The sequence below is a fragment of the Catharus ustulatus genome, chromosome 18, assembly GCF_009819885.2.
Source record: "Catharus ustulatus isolate bCatUst1 chromosome 18, bCatUst1.pri.v2, whole genome shotgun sequence".
In the NCBI taxonomy this organism is placed as follows: domain Eukaryota; kingdom Metazoa; phylum Chordata; class Aves; order Passeriformes; family Turdidae; genus Catharus; species Catharus ustulatus.
Window position 1 is genome coordinate 11,587,692 of NC_046238.1, and position 24,862 is coordinate 11,612,553.

The window sequence follows — 24,862 nt, forward strand, 5'->3', positions numbered from 1 at the left end:
GGACGGACACGGACACACACATTCTGTAGTTTGGATAAATGGTCCTTTCGAGCAGTCTGGAGGTGTGTGTCATCAGTGAGGTCTGCCTTTAATTAATTAATTAACATTGCTGTTAATTTGCTCACACGGTGCTAATCCCGTGCCAGGATCAGCAAGGGATGGCCTCGCGTGCCCGGCTGTAAGCGGCTTTCTCTGCTCCGGACGCCACCTCTGGGTATGGCTGCCAAAAAACCCCTGGTGCCCCAAACACGGGTTATGGGGCACTCCTTGGAGGGCAGAGAGGCCCTGCAGGGGGAACTCGGCAAATCAGAGGGGTGGGCAGTCACCAATCGTATGGAATTTAACAAGAGTGATGGATTCTGTACCTAGGACAGGGCAATCTGCACCTAGGACAGGCAATCCTGGCTGAGTGTCCAGACAGTGGAACAAGAGGCTGCAGAGCAGTTGTGGAAGGGACCTGGGGTCCTGGAAGGTTGGATGTGAGTCCCCATTGCCCTGCAGCCAGGAGGGACAACGTGTCCTGGGGACGTGAGGCCCAGCATGGCCAGCCGGGCAAGGGAGGCGATTGTCCTGCTCTCTGGGGCAGCCTCACTTTGAATATTGTGTGCCGTTTGGGGCACCACAGTATAAAAAAGACATTAAGCTACTAGAGAGCATCCAAACGGGAGACACGAGGATGGGGAAGGGTCTGGAGGGGAAGCTTATGAGGAGCGGCTGAGGGCACTTAGTTCACCTTGGAGAAGGCTGAGGGGAGACCTCACTGCTGTCTTCGACATCCTCACGAGGGGTGCAGGGGCAGGCACTGCTCTCATCTCTGGTGACCAGGGACAGAACTCGAGGAGATGGCACAAAGCTGAGTCAGGGGAGGTTTAGGCTGGATATCGGGAAAAGGCTCTTCCCGCAGAGGATGTGTGAGCACTGCAAGAGGCTCCCAGGGCAGCGCTCATGGGATAAACTGGCCTAGCTCAAGGAGAGTTTGGGTAACGCTCTCGGGCAGGCATAGGCTGGGATTGCTGGGGTGACCTGTGCACCTCGCTGATCCATCCCTGAGTATCGCTCTCGATATCCCACAGCTCCGCGGAGGCGCCGCGGGCCCGGCCCTCCCTCAGCGCGGCGCCGTCTCCATGGCAACGCTGCCGTGACGTCATCCGCGCGGGCCGTGACGCAGAAGGGGCGCGCGGGAGCGCGGCGGGAGCGGGCGGCCGCTGCGGGACTGGACTGGAGCGGAGCCGAGCCGAGCGGAGCGGAGCCATGGCCGCGCCGCACCTGCAGCAGCCCAGCTTCCTGCTGGTGGGTGCGAGCGGCCCCGCGCTGCGGCGGCACAGCCGCCTCCTGCCGCCGGCAACGGCCGCGCTGCAGCGGGAACGGGCCGGGCCGGCCGGGCGGGCGGGCGGGCGGGCAGCAGTGTCTCGGTACACGGGCACTGTCCCGTGAGGGCACCCGCGGGCCGGCCCGGGCAGCTCCGGGTCGGCAGGAATGCTGCGCCGGAGGAGCCGAGCTAGGGGGGATTTTGGCCGGCCGTGGGCGCGGTAAGTGCTGTCCTGCCCGGCAGCCGTGATCGGATTTCCCTTGGTTTGTCGCAGGCCACGCTGAAGGCGGATTGTGTCAACAAACCGTTTGCGCAGAGGTGCCACGACCTGGAGACGGTCATTGAGGAGCTGCCTGCCAAGGTGAGCAGCCTCGGCTTTCAGAACCTCGCTGCTTGGCAGGTTTCAGGGGAATTGGTTTTTTATAGTACTGTTTTCTTTGTTCCTCTTCGTCTTATCAAGACAAACTGTCTGGAACGGGCCTCGTGGAGGTGGTCAGGGAAGGGCTGGATGTGGCTCTCAGTGCCATGGTCTGCTTGGCATGGTGGGGTTTGGTCACAGAATGGACTCGATGATCTCAGCTCTTTTCCAACCTAACTGATTCTGTGATTCTGAGTTTTGGGGCCTCCAGTGAAACAGTGGGGATCCAGTGCTGCCAAGAATTAAGAACCTTTTCTAGTCATTAAAGGAAGGGTTGTTTCATTTCACCGCTCTTCATTAAGACCTTTCAGCCCCGGTTTACAAAGAAGACTTGTATTTAAAATATGGAAAATAGCTGCAAGTGATGCTGATGAGCATTGTTGCAACTCCAGTAGGATCAGAAATCAGGATAGGTCTCCCATAATTGCCATGTTGTAATGCAATGTTTTGAATGGACGATCTGCCCAGTGATAATCCAGAAACAGTCATAAATAAATGGCAGACATATCTCTGTGTGTTCTAAGACATGCAGTAGAGATTGTCTAAGTGAGGAGCTGTGCACATTAATTCTTTGTTTGTTTTCCCTGAAGGAACTACATGGCATCTTCCCATGGCTGGTGGAGAGCATTTTTGGCAGCCTGGATGGCATCATCGTGGGGTGGAATCTTCGCTGCTTGCAAGGAAGAACAAATCCTAATGAATATTCAGTGGCTTTGGATTTCCTAGATCCCAGGTAAACTCATTCATTTCACAGATGAAGAAATGAATTGGTGAACAATTGTGCAAGCCTAAGTTGACAGAAGTGAGGCAGCAGAGGGTATTTACCGTGGGATTCACTTTCTGATGCTTGTTTGCAGTGGCCCAATGATGAAGCTGGTTTACAAACTCCAAGCAGAAGAGTACAGATATGATTTCCCAGTCTCATATCTTCCAGTGAGTAACTGAATAGTTTGTAAGAAGGGAACGTAGTTGTTGTTGCAGCTATTGGACCTTTGCATGCATTTTATACCTACATTTCAGTATAGGCTAAGCATTCCAGTTTTAGAGCAGACCCATTTCTTAAAATGGCTCCTAGAGGAGGAGAGTTCCCAGCCATAACATCTCTAGGAGATTGTGGTTCTTAGCAGCTGGATATGTGTGTTCAGCCAAGAAAGCTGCACTGTGACTCTTACTGTCCCCAGAGAGAGTTGTGTGGTTATTAGCTGCAGGGCTGAAAGTGATTTTCTAAACTTACCTCAGAGCAGTGCCTTCCCTGCCTGTGCTGTGTGCCTGGGTGTTTGGAGTCTGACTGCTGTCCTGGATGTGAAGTGTCACATTTCCAACAAAAGTGTTCATCTGCAGAGTTGTTTTGCTGTGTTTCTTCCACTGCTACCACCTGCATGATAGATTGAAACTGGTTCAGATAGTCCTACAGTCTTTAACAAGAGGAAGCATCATTTAAATATATGGTGATTGCTGGTCCACAGCTCAATTCCCTGGAGAAAACCTGCAGCCAAACACCAATACTCTGCTGCTCCCATTCCAACTAGAAAAGTCTCAGTGAAGGCTTTTAAAAAAATACTGAATTTAAATTTTAAAGAATACTTATACTCATTTTCAGAGAGGAAGTTGAGAGCTCTCTAAAGATCCTGCATTTGAGCACAGAACTACTGCAATGCAATGAAATCCCACTGAGCTGAATGTAGGGAACATCCCAGAATGCTGGAATGCAGAATCTCACTCTCTGAAAACATACTTTGCAAGATGCTGAGTGGCCAGATTAGTGTTTTGTTATTCTGTCTTTCAGGGCCCTGTGAAGGCTTCAATACAAGAGCAAGTTCTACCAGAGTGCTCTTTATACCACAACAAAGTCCAGTTTCCTTCATCTGGTGGCTTAGGTTTAAATTTGGCTCTTAGTATCCTTTTAATTATTGGGTATCTATTTTTTGTTAATATCTAAAACAGAGAGCTCATGGCTGTTTCTATTCTACATGTTTTGTGTATGTGGGGTAAATCATGGTCATGCTGAAGAGTTTGGGCTGATTAAAATGTTTAGCTTACAATTTAAAATAAACGTGTCCTCTTATAAACCCTTGTTGGAGGAATTTCTGGCCTTAATCAAGTCAACAACAAAATTCCCAGTGTTTCTCAGCAGAGTCTGTATTTCACAATTTTTGTTTTAGTAATACTTGTAGTTTATGCAATATGGTAGGAAGAGGGCATGTTCATGTTGCAGCTAGAGTAGTTTTGGAAGCAGTGTAGCTGTAGCTGTGCTGGTTTCAGTTTGAAATAATCAGATGTGCCAAGGATAGCACAACCACACTTTGTCACACAGAGAACACCTCAATTACCAATGTTTCAGTCAGCTGGAAAGCAAGAAGCCAAGGCTGAATTTGCTCAAAAGCTCTAGCAAGGTAGTTTAGCATTGACAAAGTACAAATGTGTGTCTATTCAGCATCTCCCAATATCTAACAGCTGTACCTGGTTTTTATTATGTGATCCTTAATTCTATTTTTCCAGATCCATTTGAATATTACATGTTTTACTTTGCAATTAGTTTGATTACACAGAAGGTAAGTACCTTTCACATTTTTTCCCTTTAAATAGTACTGGCCTTTCTCCATAGTGCTTTAAGAGCCTGCTGGAGTGCAGTGTAGCTAAATTAACAGCAGTTCCATCTGTTCTGTTGGAATTTGTTATGGTTTTGGATCACTTGATGATCCAAGACTGATAATAAACAAAATACCCACCTTGGATACACCAGTAAGCAGTCTCATGCCAGCAAGGAGCAGGCAATGGATTCCAAATAGTTTCCCTCCTCCTGTATCCAATAAGGATTCCTGTACAGTCAGAACAGCACTTGGTGCTGTGGGCTGTGCTGATTTGGTTCCTCTGCCTGTTCCCTCTCTGGTTACAGTCATTGCTGCAGCAGCCCTTCTCTTGCAGCTCATTTACCTTTGCTCCAAGGGTCTTTGCTCCAGTTCATCCTTTCTAACCACTGGGCTCCTGCTTTTTTTATGCTGAGGGGTCTGGCCTCACTCCCCAGCCCTGGTTTAAAGCAGCAGTGTTTAACCCAGGTACATCCTTGTGTCTGTTACAGAACTCACCTGTCACCCACCACGTCAGCCCTTCCAACAGCGCTTATTTCATCCTGGTGGACACGTACCTCAAGTGTTTCCTACCCACAGAAGGAAGTGTCCTTCCCCCACCTTCTTCAAATCCTGGGGGAGCCATCCCTTCCCCTACTCCCAGGTAATGGCTCCAGTGTCAAGGGCATTTTGTGGAAGCAGTGCAGACAAAATGGCTTGTTGGAACAAAGTCAAACAAGCGGAAAACACCTCCACACTCCCATCTGTATGTGCTTGCTACACAGGAGTAGTGATGCAGTGTTTGGTTATATTTGAAGTGATTAGTAATTACAGGAAGTTGCAGAAGTTTGAAATGTAATCAATTATGCAGTTTGAAAGACTGTTTTAAGGTTTGTAAAATACTGATTTTACAAGATACTGATTAAAAGCAATGATACATCCCTACAGCCCCTGTACTGCACCAAGCCTTCCTGACTTCCCTATTTCCATGCATTTGTCTTCAAAGGTCCCCAGCAGTGCCTTTCTCCTCCTATGGCATGCACCACACCAGCCTGCTGAAACGGCACATTGCCCACCAGCCCTCTGTGAACGCTGACCCAGCCTCCCAGGAGATCTGGAGATCAGAAACACTGCTTCAGGTACGTTGCATTTAATGAAGAAAATGCCTTGCAACGGTTTTTTTCTGCTCTCTGAGGGATCTCTTTTTAAAGCAGAGGCAGTTTGCTTTAGCTTGGTTTTGGAATTGAGCAGAGCAGCTGATGCTTCCTGTTAATGTAACAAAGAACCAATGTGAAGCAGTTAAGTTGTAGCTTAGAAAGTCACTTAATATCTTTTCTTAGACTAAGGATCTAGCAACTCAGGTATTTGAGTGTTTTTTTCTGGAAAAGTTGCGGTATCTGATTTTCTTTTTTAAGTCTTACACCAGTTCTATGCTCTATGCAAAGGCAAAGGTTAAACACAACCAAGTTGGTTTTGTTCATTATCAAGGGAAGGAAAAGAAAATCTGGATTTAGCAGTTGTTCTGGAACAAGTTCCTACCATGTTGCTGAGCTGACTAATTGATGCCTGGTAGGTGCTCAGAGTTTGTCATGTCAGTGATAACTGAAACATTTTGAATAGGTGCTGTCTATTTACCAGTACAGCTTAGTTTTCAAGTTACATACTGTGGTCTTCCTTATACTTCTCTTCTGACTGACAGTGTGGGATTATTTCTCTTTCCCTAGCTGAGAAAATATTTGTTTTGCAGATCTTTGTTGAAATGTGGCTTCATCATTATTCACTGGAAATGTATCAGAAAATGCAGTCCCCTCATGTCAAGGTAATAGTTTGTACTGCACTTGTGAACATCACCTGGTGCTTGAGCTCTTACCTTGGGGTAAATCTATTCTGTGCAGAATTTTTTTTGTGTGTATTGGTCCAAGGAAAGAAATAACTTACCAGAGTATCGACATAAGTGTGCCAGAGTTGATAATCCAGTTACAAAGAGTGTTGTGAATAAGTGTGTCATCCAGATTTGCCTTCATTGCAGAAGTTGTGTTAGTTTTGTTCTGGTTTTTGTTTCTTTTTTTTGTTCAAGATGAGTTTGTGGGATGGTCACAACAATCTGAACATCAATATCAAAGTATTAATGATTGAGAAGATGCCACTATAAAACCATTGTGTTAAATCCCACTGGGACAACATGACTGCTAAAAATAGCTAAAATTGATTTCCAGCAGAGATAGCAACTGTTACTGAAATACCAATTAGTAATTTCTAACATCTGTAACTATTTTTTAGCCTAAATCCAAATTTTAAAAAAATAGTCTTACTAAACTGCCATTTTTATTATTTCATATTCCAAAATCTGCTTTTCACCATAATGGTGTCAGAAGTAGTTCTGTAACTGCAGAATTTGGATTATCTGAGAAGCTCTTGCTTACTGTTGTAAGCAGTTTGTGGTGGCCTGTTCAGTAACAAACTACTGCATGTAAGAAGTGAGTGTTGGGGAGGCTAAGATTGAAGGCTTATAAATGTAAAGGGAATTTGAAGGAAAAAGTGTTGATCCTCTGAATTCCCTCTGGGTCTCAGTGGGACTTCCATAGAAGGGGAGAGAAATAATAAAAGCTAATCAATATTTATTCCTGTGTGGAAGTGCAATATGAGTTGATTGAAAAATTCTAATCCTTCACTCCACAGGATTTGAAATAAAAAACACAATATTTTGCTAGGGAAAAACATTGGAGACCTGCAATGTGATGGGTTTTGTCTTTTATTCTCAAAGTTGAGGTCAAAGTGCAAACTCACTAATGTTGCAAAGTCTTCTCTTGGGACTCCCAGCAGCATGGCTGTGCACCTGTGATGGAAAGGCTTTGCTTGGAGTACCTTTGGTCTGTCTGTCTGTCCAGTCTCTGTGCATCAAGCGCTGTGCTTAGGCCAGAAATGATGATTGCTTTAAACTTCTCTCCTCTGTTCACCCTCTGTATTTCAGATGCTCTCTTCTAGCACTAGGCAGCAGCAGTTGCAGACAATGACTCTCCACGTTATGGTGGAGTAGGGCCTAGGTAGAACTTACAGTTCTCTGAAATCAGCACTTCAGGATCTTCCACAAGGTGTGTTGAGCCACAACCTGAGGCCATAACTCCCTGATGGTATTTTAGTTTCATCTTTGATGGGAAGTAATCATGAACATGTAAAATAGGAAGTCTTCCTCTTTTGGGGGGGTGGAACAGTGGAATGGGGGGACTGGAATTCCCCATGAGATTCATAAATGGATGAAGGATCTCTCCTGCAGGACTGAGGAAAGGTTCCAGATCACCTGGGGGCAGGACTGTTCATTAGCCTGTGATGCTTAAACTGAACTTTGTAGGCTGGGTGGGCTGATGGAGAACAATCTGCCTTCTAGTTCCTCAGATGAGGAAGTAGAACATCCAGAATTGTAAGTTCTGCTTTAACACAAGCAGTAAAGACCTTGACTGGAAACCCAAGATGGCTCTGTAGCTTATTCTTATAATTATTGATAATTATGCAGGTTCTCTTGATTCCATTTAGCCTTCTGTGTGTTTGGGAGGAAGGGTAATTAGTGACCATTCAGTCCTAGGTCTGTTTGACCATCAGTGATTTGAAATGGCTGCATGTCTGTATTGGAAGGTGGGATGAGGTTGTGCAGAACTTGCTCACTCTTTGTCCAGCAGCCATGTTTGTTTGCTTTCATGGGTGAAGACAGATAAGTAACTTTCTTGAGAAGGAGAGTCATAGGTTTTTCCTTAAACCTTGTTAATGTCACCACAGACTTCTCTTTATAAGTAGAAGACAGAATGGGAATGAATAGTAAATAATTTCTTTTGAGAAGATACACATTACAACTCTGAGTTCTTTTTGGGTCTGCTGGGAACCTGAGATTGATGCTATTTGCTATGTGTCCCTGTTTTCCCTTTCACTTCAACTATTTTCCAATTCTTTTGTCTGTTTGTTTTTTCTCTCTCTGATGATCTAGAGTCCAAGTGTGAAGCATCTTTTTTTTCCTATTCCCTTCTGCTGTTACCACAAGAAGCCCTTAAAAAGAAATAGTTTGATAAAACTTTATGCAATGCTTCCTGACCTTCCAATGCCAGGTGTTCAGCCCCCAGCACTGCATGTGGAACACCCATTAAAATCCAGGGGGTTGCAGATTCCTGTGGCAGGGCAGTGAGTTTGGATCAGACAATCTGCCCAAGCTCTTGGGGGGCCTCCTGCCACTCTGAGGGTGTGAAACCAAAAGCTGCCAAACTGACAGCAGAGGAGATGGGGTAGAGGCTGTTTAAAGACAGCAGAGGTGTGATTTGGAGAGTTAGTTTAGATGCCTGACAACAGTCATTGGGGTCTGTGTAGTGTACATTTTTTGTTTTATGTTTTTCATTAATTTCATACATGTGTGTCACTGTTGCTGCAGTATCCTCTTCACTATCAAAGGCAGAAAAGAATCCCTTCAAGAAGGGATCTGGCTGAGGCTTGCAGTGTTATGGCAAGATACCTTTTGCATCAGCATATAACACTGTGCTAGATGTGTCTTTGCCTTTTTAGATGTGTAATGTTTCCCTAATTGCAAAAGAAATTTCCTCTTTTGAGGAAGTTCACAAGACCTGCAGCCTTCCCAAATGGCCTTAAGTAGAGAGAAGACACAGGATTTCTCTGGACAGGAAAGTCCAGTTTGAGTTTCTTCTTCATACAAGCTGTGCTTCTCCAGCAGAGCTGAGAGAAATTACAAAGTTTTCAAAATAGATGTAAAAAAGCTTGCAGAATATTGTTCTCTTACGCCTTTTTTAATAAAACATTGTAACAGTGTGTAAATCCTTGTTGCTGCAGTTCAATTCACTTCTGAAATGGGGAATTTATTTGGCAAAAGCTCCATATTCCCCAGCAGTCCCTACTCTGAGCACAGCAAAGAGAACAGCCTTTTTTGACACCTGCTCCTAGTTGTATTTCCAAGTTGATAAAGGGTAAGAAATACTGTGGACTCAATCCACTGAACACCAGAAAAAAGAGGATACTGTGGCTCAGTTGTTATTGTGATATGTTGTCCCTGACTGTATTTGTGATGTTCATTTTTCCCCCCACCCTTCTTCCTTGGGCTCATTCTCACTTTTTTTTTCTCTTGCTCTCTTCTCTCCTTTTTTCCCTCCCCCCTTCCTTTTTGTTTCTGTTGTCTCAGCTGGAGGTTCTCCACTACCGACTCAGTATCTCCAGTAAACACCACGGTAGTCCTGCCCAATCCAGCTACCAGGCCCTCCACGCATACCAAGTATTGCCATCTTTTCATTTTGTTTCCTTTTTAAAAATCTTGTTCCATCATATAATCTGCGAAGTGTATTGGTGCTGGCTGTACAGCAGCTTCTTCTGCCAAGGTGTGGTTTTTTAATTTGAGAACGCTGCTTTGAAAGTCACCAAATTGTTCAAACAGCAAAGGTCATGGAGAAAAGAGATAAACTCTAGCATGATATGAGGACAGTAGTTTCACGATTATAAGCCGCACCATTTTGACTAAAATCTTGGTCCAAACCCAAAGTGCGGCTTATTTGGAGGACAGGTGTCTGCTGAGAAAGGCAGGAGCTTCTCTTTGAAATGGAGAATGTAAACCCCCTCCCTCCAAATGATTATAATTTTGAAATCAAGGGTCTCTCAGGCAAAGATATGGGAATTAGGAATAACAGTTCTTTACTAGGGAAATTAAAATAGAAATACAGTACTACAAAGAAACAAACCCCAAACCCTGACACAGTCAGAGTACAACCTGACACCCGTCAGGCAGGGTGTTGGCAGCAGTCCCATTCCATGGTGGCTGCATCCTCCTGCAGTGACAGATGTGGCTCAGTTGGAGCAGTGCTCCTGTACAAGGTGCAGTTTCCCTCTAAAGGTCCAGTGGTGATGTGGAGAAATCCGGTTTTCCTCTGGAGTCCAGTGGAGAAAGGGGCTCCCTTAGTGTCCCAAAACCTCTGGTTTTATCTTGGTAAGTAATGTTGGGCTCTTCCCCCTGGCTGGAGCAACTTCCAGTGGGATGCAGTAATTTTATCAGTCCCACAGTGGGACTCAATGGCCATGAGCAGAAAATGACTGGCTGGAGGAAGGATGGGTTGTGAAAAGATAAAGAACAATGCCCTGCCTGGTTTCAATGGATGGCCCATTAGCAGAATATCTCACATGGAGATCAGGATCACTGCCCCCACCCTCAACAGATAGTGATAGAATAGAAACCTTTTATCACACTCTGTATTGTAACGTGTGGCTTATAATCGTGAAATTACTGTAATTGGAGACTCTGTTTCTAGAGATGCATTCTTGCAATGTAAGATTTACCAGCTATGCTGTTTTATGGCACCAAAGCTGTCTTCACCAACGGCAGATTTCTGCCTCTCACACAGTAGTCATTTAAGCAAACCTTGCGTGGAAGAAAAGATCAGAATTTGCATGGCTGTCACCCAGATTAAGGTAGGTAACATCTGGGGGTTTTTAGCCAAGGAAATGTCATTGGATAATACTAAATTTGTGGTGGCAACGTCAACTTGACTGTCCACATTTGCAAAAGCACAGGTGGTACATTTGCAGATTGTTCAGGAAATGTGCATGCAAAAACATTCCTGTTGGAACAGATTGCTGATTCCTCTTTCCCTACTTCAGCCCTTTATTCATTGGGTCTTCATTTTGGGGATGGGGAGGGCTAAGCTTCTGTACTGTAAAGCTCTTTAGCATTACATGGCATTTCCCTGCTCTTTAATCCTTTTTTTGTTTTGTTTTAATTAAGTGCTATGATATCTCAAGGTGCTGTTTAGAAAGGAACACAGAAAGTATTACTTTAAATCTTTTTTACTGTTACATTTATTTAATTACTGTATTAAGAATTAAGAATGGTGTACATCCATCCTGTACAAAAAGATTTGACAACAAAAACACTTGTGAGGAAAAGTAGTTTTTAAACCAGTGACATTCATAATGGTGATCCAGACTGAGGAAAATTGTAAAAACTACTATGTGGAAAAACTACTAACATCACCCAAAATGATGTATTGAAATAGGAGGGTGTTGCAAATTCCAAAGGTATCTTCAAGAGGGGCTTGGGATTTTTGAAATCACACCCTTTCAAGGCCTGTAGCAGAGTACTCAGCCTCTCTAATTGCTGTGGAGATCCTGGTCCAGACTCCAAGGACCGCTCAACTTCCTGGAGTTCTGCCTTCTTGCATAACCTCATCAGGACTGCAGAAAATGTGCTGATACGAGTTAGAGCTGTCAAAAACAAGCCCAGCCTTCATTAGAACTGGTAAAGGTTTCTTTAGAAGAGTCTCAGGTCTGGCTGCACTACAGGACTGTGTCTGTAATTGAGTCTGGAGTGAATGTCACAGTGTATTCAAAATCCTGAAGTGTGTAAAAAGACATCTGCTTTGCCTCAGGCATTGCTGAGAAAGGACACAAAGACAGACACAGACACACACTCCCTCCCTGCCTCAAGCACTGGAAACTCCTTGCAGCTAATCCAATACACCTTTCCAGTTATATTTGCACTGTAACTTACATTTCATGTACATTATTCTTCTCAGCTTTTCTGAAACAGAATACAAATCTCAAAATCTGCCTTCAGTGGTGGATTGAGATTAGCTGGCTGTGAAAGCAGATGACAGTAGCAGAGGAGTTTGTGCTTTGGCTGCAGATTCAGCAGCAGCCCCACCCAGGAGAACCAGCAAGTTTTTGCCTCGTTCACCTCTCTGCTGTCAAACACTCCCTTGCTCATTAGTAACTTCACCGTGGCTCACCCTGACCCCTTGTGCTGCTCCCACCCAGGCTGCTTCTCCCCCTAAGGATGTTAGAACCAACAGGATCTTACAGGACTTGAAACAGTTCTTATTGTTACTGTAATTGTCCAGGATTATTGTCTCCTGTAAGGCCCATGAGTACCAGCATAGGAAGGAGAACTCAGTAAATCCAACCATGAGCATAAGGGACCTGCTGTGCTTCTGCAGCACTGAACTTACAGCCATAATGAAAGGCTGAATATTCTTATTTCAGAAAGGGTAAGTCAAACTCTACAAGTTATTCTGCTCTTTGAAGCTAGCCCAAAATTCAGTGCATTAGAGTACTGTAGATGACTTTTCTTACAACCCAAATATGCTGCTGTTTCTTAGTGAACTGATGGCAGAAGATTGATGCAGCTTGTCCTGGGGAGCAAGCCTGTCCAAAATCAGGTGGCACCAAACTATGGTGAAGAACTTAGAAGGAAGAGAGCATTTCCTGTATTTCAATCTGACAGTATCATTTTCCTGAATTCCCTGGACATTGAGCAAATGACACTCATTAGTTGCCTCTCTTTTGCTTTAAATCTAGGAGTCATTCAAGCCCACTGAAGAGCATGTGCTAGTGGTGAGACTGCTTGTGAAACATCTGCATGCCTTCAGCAACAGCCTGAAACCAGAGCCTCTCTCCCCTTCAGCCCACTCCCACACAGCCAGCCCACTGGAGGAGTTTAAAAGGTTGGTGTACATGAGCATGTCTCTAAAATGTACAGAACTGAAAAGCTGAGCTTTCTCCATGAAAATCTCAGCTTTCTCTGAGAGGTTGAATTAAGCTGTTTTGATGCTAAATACAGAGGTACATTATTAAAAGTACATGAGAGCTAATGGATTGTGTTTCTAGCATCCTCTGAGGGAGGATAGCTTCAGCTTCAACAGCAGCTATTGCACTAGCCTGTAGAGAAAAGAAAATGCTACCAGAGGATTCTGGCCAAAGTTAATTTAGTATTTGGTATTTATTAACTTGAGTTGAAATTCAATGGCTTGTAGTAGTTTCAGGTAAAAAGAACAAATTTTGCTCAGTTCTTTTTCTAGAAAAAGAATTTTGTGAAAGTGTGTTGGGTTGTTGGTTGGTAGGGTTGGGTGTTTTGTTTTTATAGTTTGCTGCCAGTTTATACCTGTCACCATCTCTGAATCTTTTTGCAGGGTTGTGATTCCTCGCTTTGTCCAGGAGAAGCTTTATATCTTTCTGCAGCACTGTTTTGGCCACTGGCCTCTGGATGCCTCTTTCAGAGCAGTATGTACCTGCTTTTCCACCTAAGTCTGTGCTCAACAGAACTAGTTATTAGTTATTAGAACTAGTTATTAGTTATTAGAACTAGTTATTAGTGATTGCTGTTCAGCAGCTCTTTCTTGGTCTTTACGTCTCTCTTTTCTAGCCCAGCGGAATTCTTTCTATAACAAATAAAAAGATTAACAAAGAACCCTTCCTGCCTTCCTTTCCAAAAAAGTACTGGCACTCATGTGGGTTTGTGTGTGATTTTGCTTAGGTCCTTGAGATGTGGTTGAGTTACCTGCAGCCCTGGAGGTACGCGCCCGAAAAACCCCCACAAAGCACAGAGCCTTTGCCTCGCAGCGTCTCGGACAAATGGTGAGGAGGGGAGCAGCTGGGACTGATCTGAGCCAAACTCAAGGAGATCCTGAGTAAAACAGCAGCATTTCAGGAACTATGCACCACCTGAATTAAATTCCTGTATAAGAATAGAGAATGATTTCTTAGAACACCAGTTTTTGTTTTGAGGGTGTTCTTTCATCTCCGTGTAAATTGACCATTTTTCCAGAGACAGTATAAAACATTCTCTAGTGGCTTATTTGGTGAAAGACAAAACAACAGCTCTTTAAATAGCTGTACTCACAAATCCTGTACTCACTTTGACAGGGCTGCCTTCATTCAAGAAAACCTGCTCATGTATACCAAGCTGTTTGTGGGATTTCTGAACAGAGCTCTTCGAACAGACTTGGTCAGTCCGAAAAATGCCCTCATGGTGTTCCGAGTAGCCAAGGTCTTTGCTCAGCCCAATCTAGCTGAAATGATCCTGAAAGGTAAAAGGATATTTAGACACCTTGTGTTGTCCTGTCTCAATCTTTCTTCACAGTAGTTGTATCTCATCTCAGAAGCACTGAGGTGAATTCTCTGCCATTTTTCATGCTGTTTCGCCATTCAAAAGTCTGTCTTCACTAATGTTTGTCAGTTGGTTTAGTAAGGTTATAGTTCTCTTCTAATCACCATAGATTGCCTTCCACAATTTTTCTTTTAAAGAATAAAGAACCCACTTACAATTGTCAGTTTTTGTTACACTTGTATTATTTATTATATACTTCAGGATTTAAACTTTATATATCTCATGAAGTCTATACTTAGTAAGTCATGCATGGGTTTCAGGATAATTAGGTTATAGTGAATTTAGGAGTGGTGAGATTTGACAAGTATCAGTGTCTAAAGTATGTTTCTCCACTGCCTTTTGTTGAAAAAGGTTACAAACTTAAAATGCTGCTTTGTATGGTCTGCATTAAATACACACTGAACATTTTCTGCTCTGGGCAGAGACAAGTAAATAATGAGCAGTGATTTAGGCCTCCTTCCCCTTAGAATTCTCTCTAAGTAAAGTTGCCCAGCAGCCTTAAGGCAGCTGGACTTTCCTCAGCAAGACCAGTACTGTGTAACCATCCTCACTGCTTTTTTTCAAATTCTAGGAGAACAGTTATTCCTGGAGCCAGAACTTGTTATTCCCCACCGTCAGCACCGATTTTTTATGAGCCCCACTCTTGGTGGGAGTTTTTTGTCATCACGGTCTCCAGCTGTTACAGATGCCTCATTTAAGGTGAAGAGTCATGTTTACAGCCTGGAAGGACAGGACTTCCAGTATAAACAGATGTTTGGTGCAGAAGTCAGGAATTTGGTAAGCAACAAGCTCCTTGTCACCTGCCTTTCTACTGTGACAGATGTTTTCTCAGTGCTGAGCATCCATAGCAGGAGAAGTTGAGTGGAAAACTTCACACCCTGCATTACTGAATAATTTAGTTTGCTGACAGTGACTTCTGGACCCTGAGGTGTCTCAGTCCAGCATAGCTGTAAAAATTGCTTCTCTGTGATGAATAATAAGTTAAGGTGACAGCTTGCTGCCTTGGAGCAGTATATGGTATTTCCTCTCAAACATGCTTACTGTTATTTGCTGATTGATCAGTACCTACCAGCAAGTCAGACAAAAGCAGCAGAAAAAAGAAAAAAAGCAGCAGAAGAATCTAAGTAACACTGAGGTTTCTTAAATGCTTCAACAGAGCTGCCTCTGCCCTACTGGAAATCTAGCACAAATCCATATGCCCTGAGGGAGTGACTTCACTGGGATTGCTCTCACTTTCAGCTATCAAGGCACAGTTTTATCCATGTATTGTATCCATATACCCATATGTACACTTAGTAGTCCCACACAATTTTTGTTTTGTGTTTTGTTTTAGGTGTTAAAACTGGCCCAGTTAATTTGTCAGGCACAGCAGACAGCTAAGTCCATATCAGACCATTCTGCAGAGACGATGGCCAGCCAGTCCTTCTTCTCCTGGTTCAGATTCACACCATCTGAGGTGAATGGGTCCTACACAGGCAATGACCTTGATGAAATTGGGCAGGACAGCATCAAAAAAACAGATGAATATTTAGAGAAGGCACTGGAATATTTATGCCAGATCTTTAAGGTAAGTAACATCTTTCTAGGAACTTGTGCAGCGAGACCAAGAGTCGGAATTTGTCAAATGTGCATCTGTGTCTCTTGTACTTTGTGGGGTCACAAAGCTGGCCAGAGATCTTTCTAGTAAATTCTGACATCTTCTCAACTTTACCTGCTTCAAAACCCCTTTTCAATGTCGATGGAATTAGATGTTCTGAATTTCTAAGTATCAAACCTGCTTTAAGTGACCATTCTTTTGGACTGTGTAATTTATACCAAACGTGTTTATAACCAAGCCTGTCCTCATGTTTCCAAACAGGCAATTTTGAAAACTCTCCAGTATCTTCTAAATGTAGAGCTGTAAAAATGCAACTGCAGCTATGGATGAACTGTCTGCAGCCCTTGTACAGAATTGCCCCAGGAGACAGCTCTTTGATACTCCTTGGGAGCTAAGGGAGATACAAACCAGAGCACTTACCTAGAATTGTACAAGCAGACAAATCTGGAGAGGTTTATCTCATTTTATTGTCTAACTGAGGTGCTGTTAAGCAGTTCTTGGTATCTGAGCTGGCTGTCAAAGATTTCCAGTGCCAATGAGTTTAAGGGAGAAATAAATAGGGGGTGGATCAAACAGCTGCTTTAGAACTCTGTGTTATTCTTGCCTAGCTGAGTGAAGCCCAGCTGACTCAGATGATGATGAAGTGTGGGACAGCTCAAGATGAGAATGGAAAAAAACAGCTTCCAGACTGCATTGCCAGTGAGAATGGCCTCATTCTTACACCCCTGGGCAGGTACCAGGTGAGAGAAAAACGATTCCATATCACTACCTGGGTTGTTCTTGAAAAAACAAGTTCTCCTTCTGTGATGAAAAGGAACTTACTTGGGGCTAACAGAGGTGCCAGTATGAAGGTATTTCAGGTGGGAGCTGCAAGCTCAGGTGTTTGTTTTCCCATTTCTAGATCATAAATGGCCTCCGTAGGTTTGAGCTGCAGTACCAGGGGGACACCGAGCTCCAGCCCATCCGCAGCTACGAGAACGCGGCGCTGGTGCGGCTGCTGTTCCGCCTGTCCTCGCTGCTCAACCAAAGGGTGAGCACAGCCCTGCTCCTCGGGGCTTTCCACTGCACATTTCTGCTCTTTACTCACCTGCACCTACGTGCCATTCCCTTTGTTCTCACTCCATCTTCCTTACTGAGGTCTGCATGGCTCTTTCCTCGTAGTATGAGGTCTGCTTCTCTAACCGTAATTCTGCTTTTCTACACAAAACATTGCAAGTGTGATTTATTAGAGCACTCATGATTGGTGAGCAGGGGAGTAAAATTGAATGAAATGCTTCTAAACAGGAAAAGTAAATTCTTTTCTTAGGCATGAAAACACAAGGCAAGTGTGCACGAAGACAGTTCTTCTGTTTAAAAGTGCAGTTTGATCCCCCATTTCCCATAATCCTCATTCTCTAAATGAAGAAAATCATAGAAGTTACTTTATGACATTTGCAGGAGGACACTAACTTTTAAACGCTTCTTCCCTCAGTTTGCTGATCAGATGGAAGTGCTTTGCTCCAGGGATGATTTTGTTGGCAGACTCTGTCGCTATCATCTGACCAACCCCCAGCTCGCACAGAAAATCAGGTACAGCCCTGTGGTGAGGGACAGAATGAGCCACAACTGGGGACCCAGGATCAGTCTGAGGTTTCTGGCCAGCTACAGGACTCTGATTTCTTTGTTGATGATCTACTTCCTTGCATCCTGGTTTTATGTTGGGCCAGTTGGCTGCACATTCATTATCCTAACTGGATATTTTCTTTATGCTGTAATAATGACTTTTTTCTTTGAAGGATGGAAACCACATGAACACTAGTTTCCTCTTCCTGGCTTGTAAAAATAAATGTTTTAAGGATGAGCCTGGGATGCCATGACTAAAATGTTTTAATTATATCAGATCTTCTTAAAATATTTTTAATACTGAAGTTAATGGAGTTTTATAAACATTGATGTGGCCTTGTAGAGATAATCAATGTAATTTTATTTTTATAAAAGTGTTCCTGTAGACTCCAGTGAATATGCTGTTTGGGTTTTTTTTTTGAGGGGGGAAGAATAAGCCATGAGTATTTATAAAACTGCAGACACAGTTAAGCTCCTGCCCAGTTCTTCCAGTTCACTAAGGACAGGAAGGATGTGGTGCATGAGATACAGAGCCATTTATGATTTTGTCCCCTAACCTTCAAAGCCTGTGAGTTTTCACTTACAGGGGGTGAGGGTTACTGTGTTCTGGGGTATCTTAACAGGGGAAGAGCAGTACAATGTTAGCATCCAACACAGGAATAATAATAAATTTATTACAGTAGAAACAAACAGATAATGTATTAGCTCATGTACAAAATACTGACAGCACTCTGCTGCCTCAGTCAGTGCTTACTAAGTACCCACATTTAAAAACATCCTAAAACTGGTGACACCACATGGATTTACAGAGGCCATAGCAATTTCTTGACACTATTGAAAGAGAGCCCAGCTACTCTTTTGGGTTTGCTGCACAATAGAGAGAGAGATGGGACAGGATATGATTGGAACATCTGATATTTGAAATTTTCCTGCATCAGGAACTTAAGAAGGAACAACTTAGACACATGGGGAAGTGTGAAAAATGCATTTAAATTAGAGTTACTTGTGGTAAATGTTTTCATTCAAAGTGCCAACACTAAGGCAGCTGATGCTTGACTTGAGTGCCCATCACTGTTCAAGGCACAAGGGATTTGTTGTCAGTTCTACCCCTGAGATGTTTTTTGCCTTTTTTGTTCAAACAAACTGATGTAGTATAGAAACATTTTCAGTGCACTGCATTAACTCCCCCTGGAAGCCAGATGCCTCAGAAAGACTTAAAAGAAGAAATGTAGCTAGAAATGTGCTGCACTGATTTGTGTCACTTGGCCTTTAGCCTGTTGGTTTCCCCCCATCTTTACATAGACACTCACTGAATTTATAGAGAAGTCAGTGTGCACTTCAGTATCTCTTCTTTATCAGCCTTACTCTTGGACTGAGAAACATAGTCCATGCTAACCAAAAACCCTTTATACAAAGTTGCATTAAAAATAAGCTATAAAATACCTGGTTTTGCTCTGTTTGGTTGCACATTCTCACCCCCAAGTATAATTATTCAGATTTATCTCACATAGGTGAGGGATGCCTTAAGAGGATGCATTTTATCCTATCTCTGGGCAAAACTAATAATCAAAAAAATTTCCTGCGCCCACTGGGAAGTTTGCAAGCACATTCGAATTTCAGCTCATTTATTTCTGGGGCAGTATCAGGTCACAAAAGATACAGTGTGAAAGAAATACTGGCACTGAGCAGATTTTGAAGCTAATTAGGACATTTTTCCCTACCCCCTCTTATACCAGACTTCCTGATGGAAGTCCACAAATAATTTCTTCTCTAAGAAGACAATAAAAACTCATCCTAAATACAGTCTTGAGAACCATATATACACATTCTGTATATCTGAAAATGCTGGCAGAAGTCCACAGAGGCAGAAGACAGAAAGCATCAAAGCTAAGTCTAACATCAGGTTCTCTACTGAACCTGACAACCTAGAAACAAAACAACATAAGGCTGCTTTCTTCTGAAGTAACCTCCCCACACTGTGGTTTTCCAGTGGCATGTGGAAGAGGCCAGCTGTTGAGAACTTCTTTGTGGCTTCATGATTGAGGTGAGCTGTTATGCAGCAGAGAGACAGGCCTGACGGATGCTTTGTGCCCAGGTGTTCAGGAGAGCTGTGACTGAATGCTTGTCTGGGAGCTGCAATAGTTTTGAAGTCATGTATCGATACACTGACTGCAAAAAGGGATTGGCTGCTGGAGAAAAAAGAGAGAACAGATAAAGGAAGTTGTCATAAAAATCGTATTAAAAATATTAAAGTAAAAGAGCAACATTAGGTGTTCACACTTCCCCACTACTCCCAATTCACATGCCCAACAAATGTTCCAGCAGCATCTTCATACCATACTGTCTGGGGTTCTTTATCCACAGAGGGCTCTGATCTGGATAGTCTGCTGGAACACTGAGCTGGAGTGGTGGGACATTTGGAAGATTCTTGTCATCTAAAAGGCAAACACACTTCCATCAGAGCAGAGCATTTCTTGCCAGACAGGAGACTTTGTGCATAACTGAGCTTGATTTCTAGCCTGTGAACCCCAAGGAGGAACCAGACTGCACATCTCGCCCTTCCTTCTTACCTAGCTTGCATATGAGATGAACTGTGCCATTATTACTGCAATGTGAAGGGTCCAGGTTCACCAGGAATTTAGGATTTAATCTTGCAACTTCTCCTTGTAAGACATTTGGTATGGTCTGTCTTTCATCCTCTTCAAATTTCCGCTTTCGAGGGGAAGCAATGGGGGCCCTGTGTGAGACACAGACCACACAAGGACCAGGTGAAAACGTGTAATGCTCTACTTGTTCAATATTTCACATGTGAAAAAAGAAAAACTACAGGTCACCTCATCCACAAACCCATCTGTTCTTTGAGTACAGTAATTTCACAATTATAAGCCGCACCATTTTGAATAAAATTTTGGTCCGAACCCAAAGTGCGGCTTATAATCAGGTGCGGCTTATATATGGACAAAGAACAAAAAGTTGCTGTTTTAGTTTGGAGGACAGGTGTCTGCTGAGAAAGGCAGGAACTTCTCTTTGAAATGGAGAATGTAAACCCCCTCCCTCTAAATTATTATAATTTTGAAATCAAGGGGCTTTCAGGCAAAGATAGGGAATTAGGAATAACAGTTCTTTACTAGGGAAATTAAAATAGAAATACAGTACTACAAAGAAACAAACTGCAAACCCTGACACAGTCAGAGTATAACCTGACACCCTGTCAGGCAGGGTGTTGGCAGCAGTCCCATTCCATGGTGGCTGCATCCTCCTGCAGTGACAGATGTGGCTCAGTTGGAGCAGTGCTCCTGTACAAGGTGCAGTTTTGCTCCCAAGGTCCAGTGGTGATGTGGAGAAATCCGGTTTCCCTCTGGAGTCCAGTGGAGAAAGGGGCTCCCTTAGTGTCCCAAAACCTCTGTTTTTATCTTGGTAAGAAATGTTGGGCTCTTCCCCCTGGCTGGAGCAACTTCCAATGGGATGCAGTAATTTTATCAGTCCCACAGTGGGACTCAATGGCCATGAGCAGAAAATGACTCTCTGGAGGAAGGATGGGTTGTGAAAAGATAAAGAACAATGCCCTGCCTGGTTTCAATGGATGACCCATTAGCAGAATATCTCCCACAGAGATAAGGATCACTGTCCCCCACCCTCAACAGATGGTGATAGAATAGAAACCTTTTATCACACTCTGTATTGTAACATGCGGTTTATAATCAGGTGCGGCTTATGTATGGACAAAGAATGAAAAGTTGCTGGATCCCAGAAGTGCGGCTTATACTCAGTGTGCCTTATAATCATGAAATTACTGTAATTCTCACAGAGCCATTTTCCCTGGAGTAAAGAGCCCCCAGGACAGGCAGCAGCCCGTGGTACGTACGCGATGGGCTGCCCGTGAATCGCCGTCATCGCCGGCATGAACGTGCGGTACAGGGAATGGTTGAACACAGGGGAGCGGATGTTGGCCAGAACAGCATCCAGAAGGGGCTGGCACAAGTACTGCTGCTTGGTAGGGGGCACTGGGGGAGGTGGTGGAGTAGGCTGAAACACAACAGAAGCCCCTTTTCCTTTAATCATCATCAAAAATAAAAATATCTGCTGTTGATTCTGAAAAATTTTATGGCAGTAAACTTCCAAGACATGAATGCAAACTATTCTCAAAATTGTAACATTAAGAGAGAATTATTCAAGTCTTAGCACAAAGCACAAGAAATTGAAGGTTCAGTTAAAAGATACATACACGAAGTAAATGCTTGCCCATTTTTTCCTGTTTTCTTATTTTGTCCAAATTACTTAAAGTTTTAACACCATGAGTAATAAAAACTGCAAAAATGATCCTGCCAAGTCTTGAGACCTTTTGGAATGAGTTGCTTATCTGCTGGCACAGAGCATTACATACCACAGCCATATCATTTTTCAGCTTCTCCAGAGCAATTTCACATTTCTGCAGCGTCTTCAGGGGACACCTGTGGAACAGGAGAAATTTCATCCACATCACCAAGGACCAAATGGGCACCTCAAGCTGAAGTGTTCCTGCTGCCTGAGCCCCAGAGACAGCCCCAATGGCAACAGGGTGGGTGCTAAACAACAGATTTCTGAACAGCTGGGGAAAGTGGCAGGAAAAGTTACCGTTTGGAAGGGTCAGTCAGGATATCTAAGAGACTCTTCATTTTACTCAGGTCCTTCTTCCTGTCTGAAACAGTATGAGAAACACAAACACTGACTACAAGAATAGCTTCCATTCTTGCAGACAGAAATACAGCACACTGTATTTGAAAGTATGAGCCAGTACTAAAGAAAGTAGTGGGGATTAAAGACCTTTCATCTAAGTATATCCAAAGCATAAACTACATGTTTCAAAACCATCAGAAGTTAAAAAAAACTGATGAAAATCTAAGGATCAGGATTTTGCCAACTCCTCACACTAAAATCTTTAGTTAGAAGCAAGAAAGAACAGCTGACCTTCTCAGACAATTTTAATCCCTGGAAAAGAAGTCATGACAAAAGACAAAGTATTGCTTCTTTCAGCAGATAAGAGAGCTGACACAGATAAATGCATGGCCAAATGCAGGAAACCTCACCTTCATTTTTATCTATTTTGTTGATCATCCTCCGGAGTGGCTCAATGTATTTTGATAGTTGTTTCAGTTTTTCCAGATACTGTTGCTCCTCTGACTGACCAGAACTGGCTGGACTCATGACAGAATTTGGATTTCCTGGTAAAAAGGAATTCTGTGTGTCACAGAGTGATTAAAGATACTGCAGAACATTATTCAGACATTTCAGAATCTTGATCTGAAATGTGGCACTCTCAAAGTGTAGCTCATGTCAAATACCCAAATCCACAACTGGATGCCCTCCATAGTTTTAAGTGCTTGCCCAACTCTCTAGTCTTTGTGTAGAAATAACATGTTCTATGGGCAGAACAGCAATTCCCACTTAATACAGGTTTTTCTGTAAAGTTCCATATAGCCATTTTCTAGGTCTTTATTTTCCCCTCACTCTGATGCCTTAAACACAAAATAAACACAAAATAAATTCACAGCAGGTTTTGTTAAGTGGGTCCTTTCCTATCTGCAAAGCACACAGCACTGGTAAGAGAAGGAGCCAGTTTGTTACCTCCACTCACAGAATCACAAACTGCTTATTCTGTCTGGGAGGGAAGTGCAAAGTGCCAGAGTACACCTGGGCAGGTGTTCTGGAGCAAAGCAATCCCTGCTGCCTGGGATTAACTGGTTATGTCCTTTACAACTTGCTCCATTAAATTAAGTATCATTCTTTTTTTCAAAGACTGGGGAAGTTAGAAAAACCCATTACATAGTCCAGTGATGAGAAAAGAGGTCTCAGTTGGTTTTGATTTGGGAATCCAGGCAGCTGTGTTATGTGGTGTAGTGATATGTTCAATACCTGCAATGGTAGCTGCCAGGCAGAGCTCTTGGAAGTTTACACTGTGCCAAACATTACAGATTTCCCAGGAACTATTACAGCTGCCAGAACACAGCCCAAGCCATGGTGTGCAGTAGAGCTCTCAGATCATTTACCTGGAGTGTTTAAAGGACCTGGGGATGGGACACTGAAGTTCTGAGGTGTTCGTGCAGCTGCTGGGCTCTGTGATGGCTGAGGAGATGGACTGGGGAGAAAGCTGCTGGGTGATGGAGCAGGGCCAGAGCTGAAAAATAAGCATAAAATTAAACCTGCCAGAATCTGACCAGGAAGGATCATCAGCCTGTAAGAAGATGTGGTTTTAGTAAGCATCATTATGGCAGTCTGTAGTTCTGCCTTAGTGAGATTTCACACACAGATTCTTTGTTTTCAGAGTGAATTCAACACCATCTCACCTGTGCTCCCTGTGGAGCTGGTATTAAAATTCATTCACTTCACTGGAAACAGAGTAAGGTTATTGAATGTGTCTGAAAACTCACAGTTGCAGTGTGGCTCACCTGACATTTGAGTTTGGCTGAGAAGTTGGCTGGCCTGGCTGAGGAGAAGGCTGTGGCTGTGGTGGGGGAGGCATGGACTGGGGTGTCTGAGCTTGCTGGACAGGAGAGGGGGATGACATCATGGTAATATTGTTCTGGCTGACCTGCAATGTGAGAAAAGATACCATCAATAACAACAAAAGGGAGCAGAGCATGGGAACCTAACTAAAAGGCTTTACCTGTGGAGAGAAGTGTATCCTCAGGCCTACAAGAAATTAAAACATTAGTCTCCTTTCTCTCCCATAAGAACAATCCCACCTGCACCACTTCTGAAGCTCTCAGGGCAGTAAATCTTATCAACTTCAGTAGAAACAACCATTGAAACTGCATATAGCTTGAATTAACTGTATAATAATTATTTTTCACTGCCCAAACCATCATGTTGCAATTATAATGTCAGAAGTGCCATGTGAAAAACCTGTACTTCATTAGAACAGGCAGAAAAGACATTTCCCACTTAATAATTAAGAGTCAAAACCCCCTCCTTATTTAGACATTTTAATTACAGTCTTCAAAGGTCTGTCAGACTCAACTGCAGCTTCTCAAGTGGTTTTCTTTAGGAAAAAGGAAGAAAAAAATTAGATAAGCCAAGTCACCAACATCTTGTTTAAATATTGAGTTCTGAAAATCTGTGTGGAGATAGAAACTCCAAACTGAATGGCTGGGTGGGAAAAAAAGTGAAGTAGCTTTCTGACCTTTGGAGAATGACTGGAGAATGATGAGGTGTGCCTGAAGGATAAAAAGGCAAGTAAGAGCATTTCCAGAACAGCACCAAACTCTGGGTAACAACTAAGTTTATTCTGCACACTCTACAGTGCCAGAGCCAGATGACACTAAAATTTGAGCAATTTCTCACATTTGTTCTAATACACATTTTTCCCCTTAATCACTTAAAACCAAACAAGAAAACCTGTGCAATGGCAGAGGCATGGGATAGTAATGCAGATATTAAGTGATCATGTTTAAGGCACATGCAGAGTTGTTATGAC

The 24,862-nt window shown here is 43.3% G+C and overlaps 2 protein-coding genes across 3 annotated transcripts in view; one reads left to right on the forward strand and one right to left on the reverse strand.

Annotated features, from left to right (window-relative positions):
- Positions 1–1,176: 1,176 nt before the first annotated feature.
- SMPD4 (sphingomyelin phosphodiesterase 4) lies at positions 1,177–17,647 on the forward strand. 2 transcript variants are annotated; one of them, XM_033075466.1, is made up of 19 exons: positions 1,177–1,290; positions 1,584–1,670; positions 2,318–2,460; positions 2,585–2,660; positions 3,514–3,622; positions 4,227–4,279; positions 4,807–4,958; positions 5,301–5,433; positions 6,042–6,113; positions 9,465–9,554; positions 12,623–12,768; positions 13,234–13,324; positions 13,578–13,678; positions 13,967–14,130; positions 14,782–14,987; positions 15,544–15,777; positions 16,416–16,547; positions 16,709–16,837; positions 17,279–17,647. In XM_033075466.1, the coding sequence occupies exons 1-19, from the start codon at positions 1,252–1,254 to the stop codon at positions 17,603–17,605; spliced, it is 2,484 nt and encodes an 827-aa protein (XP_032931357.1). In that variant the 5' UTR covers positions 1,177–1,251; the 3' UTR covers positions 17,606–17,647. The 2 variants fall into 2 exon arrangements, with proteins under 2 accessions (XP_032931357.1, XP_032931358.1); XM_033075467.2 differs by lacking the exon at positions 9,465–9,554 and having other exon boundaries at positions 1,207–1,290.
- A 403-nt stretch (positions 17,648–18,050) lies between these two features.
- The window catches only part of MED15 (mediator complex subunit 15), a 28,166-nt gene continuing 21,354 nt past the window's right edge, over positions 18,051–24,862 (reverse strand). Inside the window, exons 10-18 of the mRNA XM_042779817.1 lie at positions 23,835–23,977; positions 23,436–23,563; positions 22,476–22,610; positions 22,024–22,087; positions 21,794–21,860; positions 21,275–21,435; positions 19,980–20,146; positions 19,746–19,844; positions 18,051–19,598 (exon numbers count right to left, since the gene is read on the reverse strand). Of these exons, the coding sequence (XP_042635751.1) occupies positions 19,462–19,598; positions 19,746–19,844; positions 19,980–20,146; positions 21,275–21,435; positions 21,794–21,860; positions 22,024–22,087; positions 22,476–22,610; positions 23,436–23,563; positions 23,835–23,977 (1,101 nt within the window). The 3' untranslated portion in view covers positions 18,051–19,461. The remainder of the gene's footprint in view (positions 19,599–19,745; positions 19,845–19,979; positions 20,147–21,274; positions 21,436–21,793; positions 21,861–22,023; positions 22,088–22,475; positions 22,611–23,435; positions 23,564–23,834; positions 23,978–24,862) is intronic.

Excerpts from the sequence above, each read along its gene's own strand:
- SMPD4 (XM_033075466.1), top strand. The coding sequence starts at position 1,252 with ATGGCCGCGCCGCACCTGCAGCAGCCCAGCTTCCTGCTG. Across the intron at positions 1,291-1,583 it reads AGCAGCCCAGCTTCCTGCTG|GCCACGCTGAAGGCGGATTG; the intron begins GTGGGTGCGAGC and ends GGTTTGTCGCAG. Across the intron at positions 16,548-16,708 it reads CACCCCTGGGCAGGTACCAG|ATCATAAATGGCCTCCGTAG; the intron begins GTGAGAGAAAAA and ends TCCCATTTCTAG.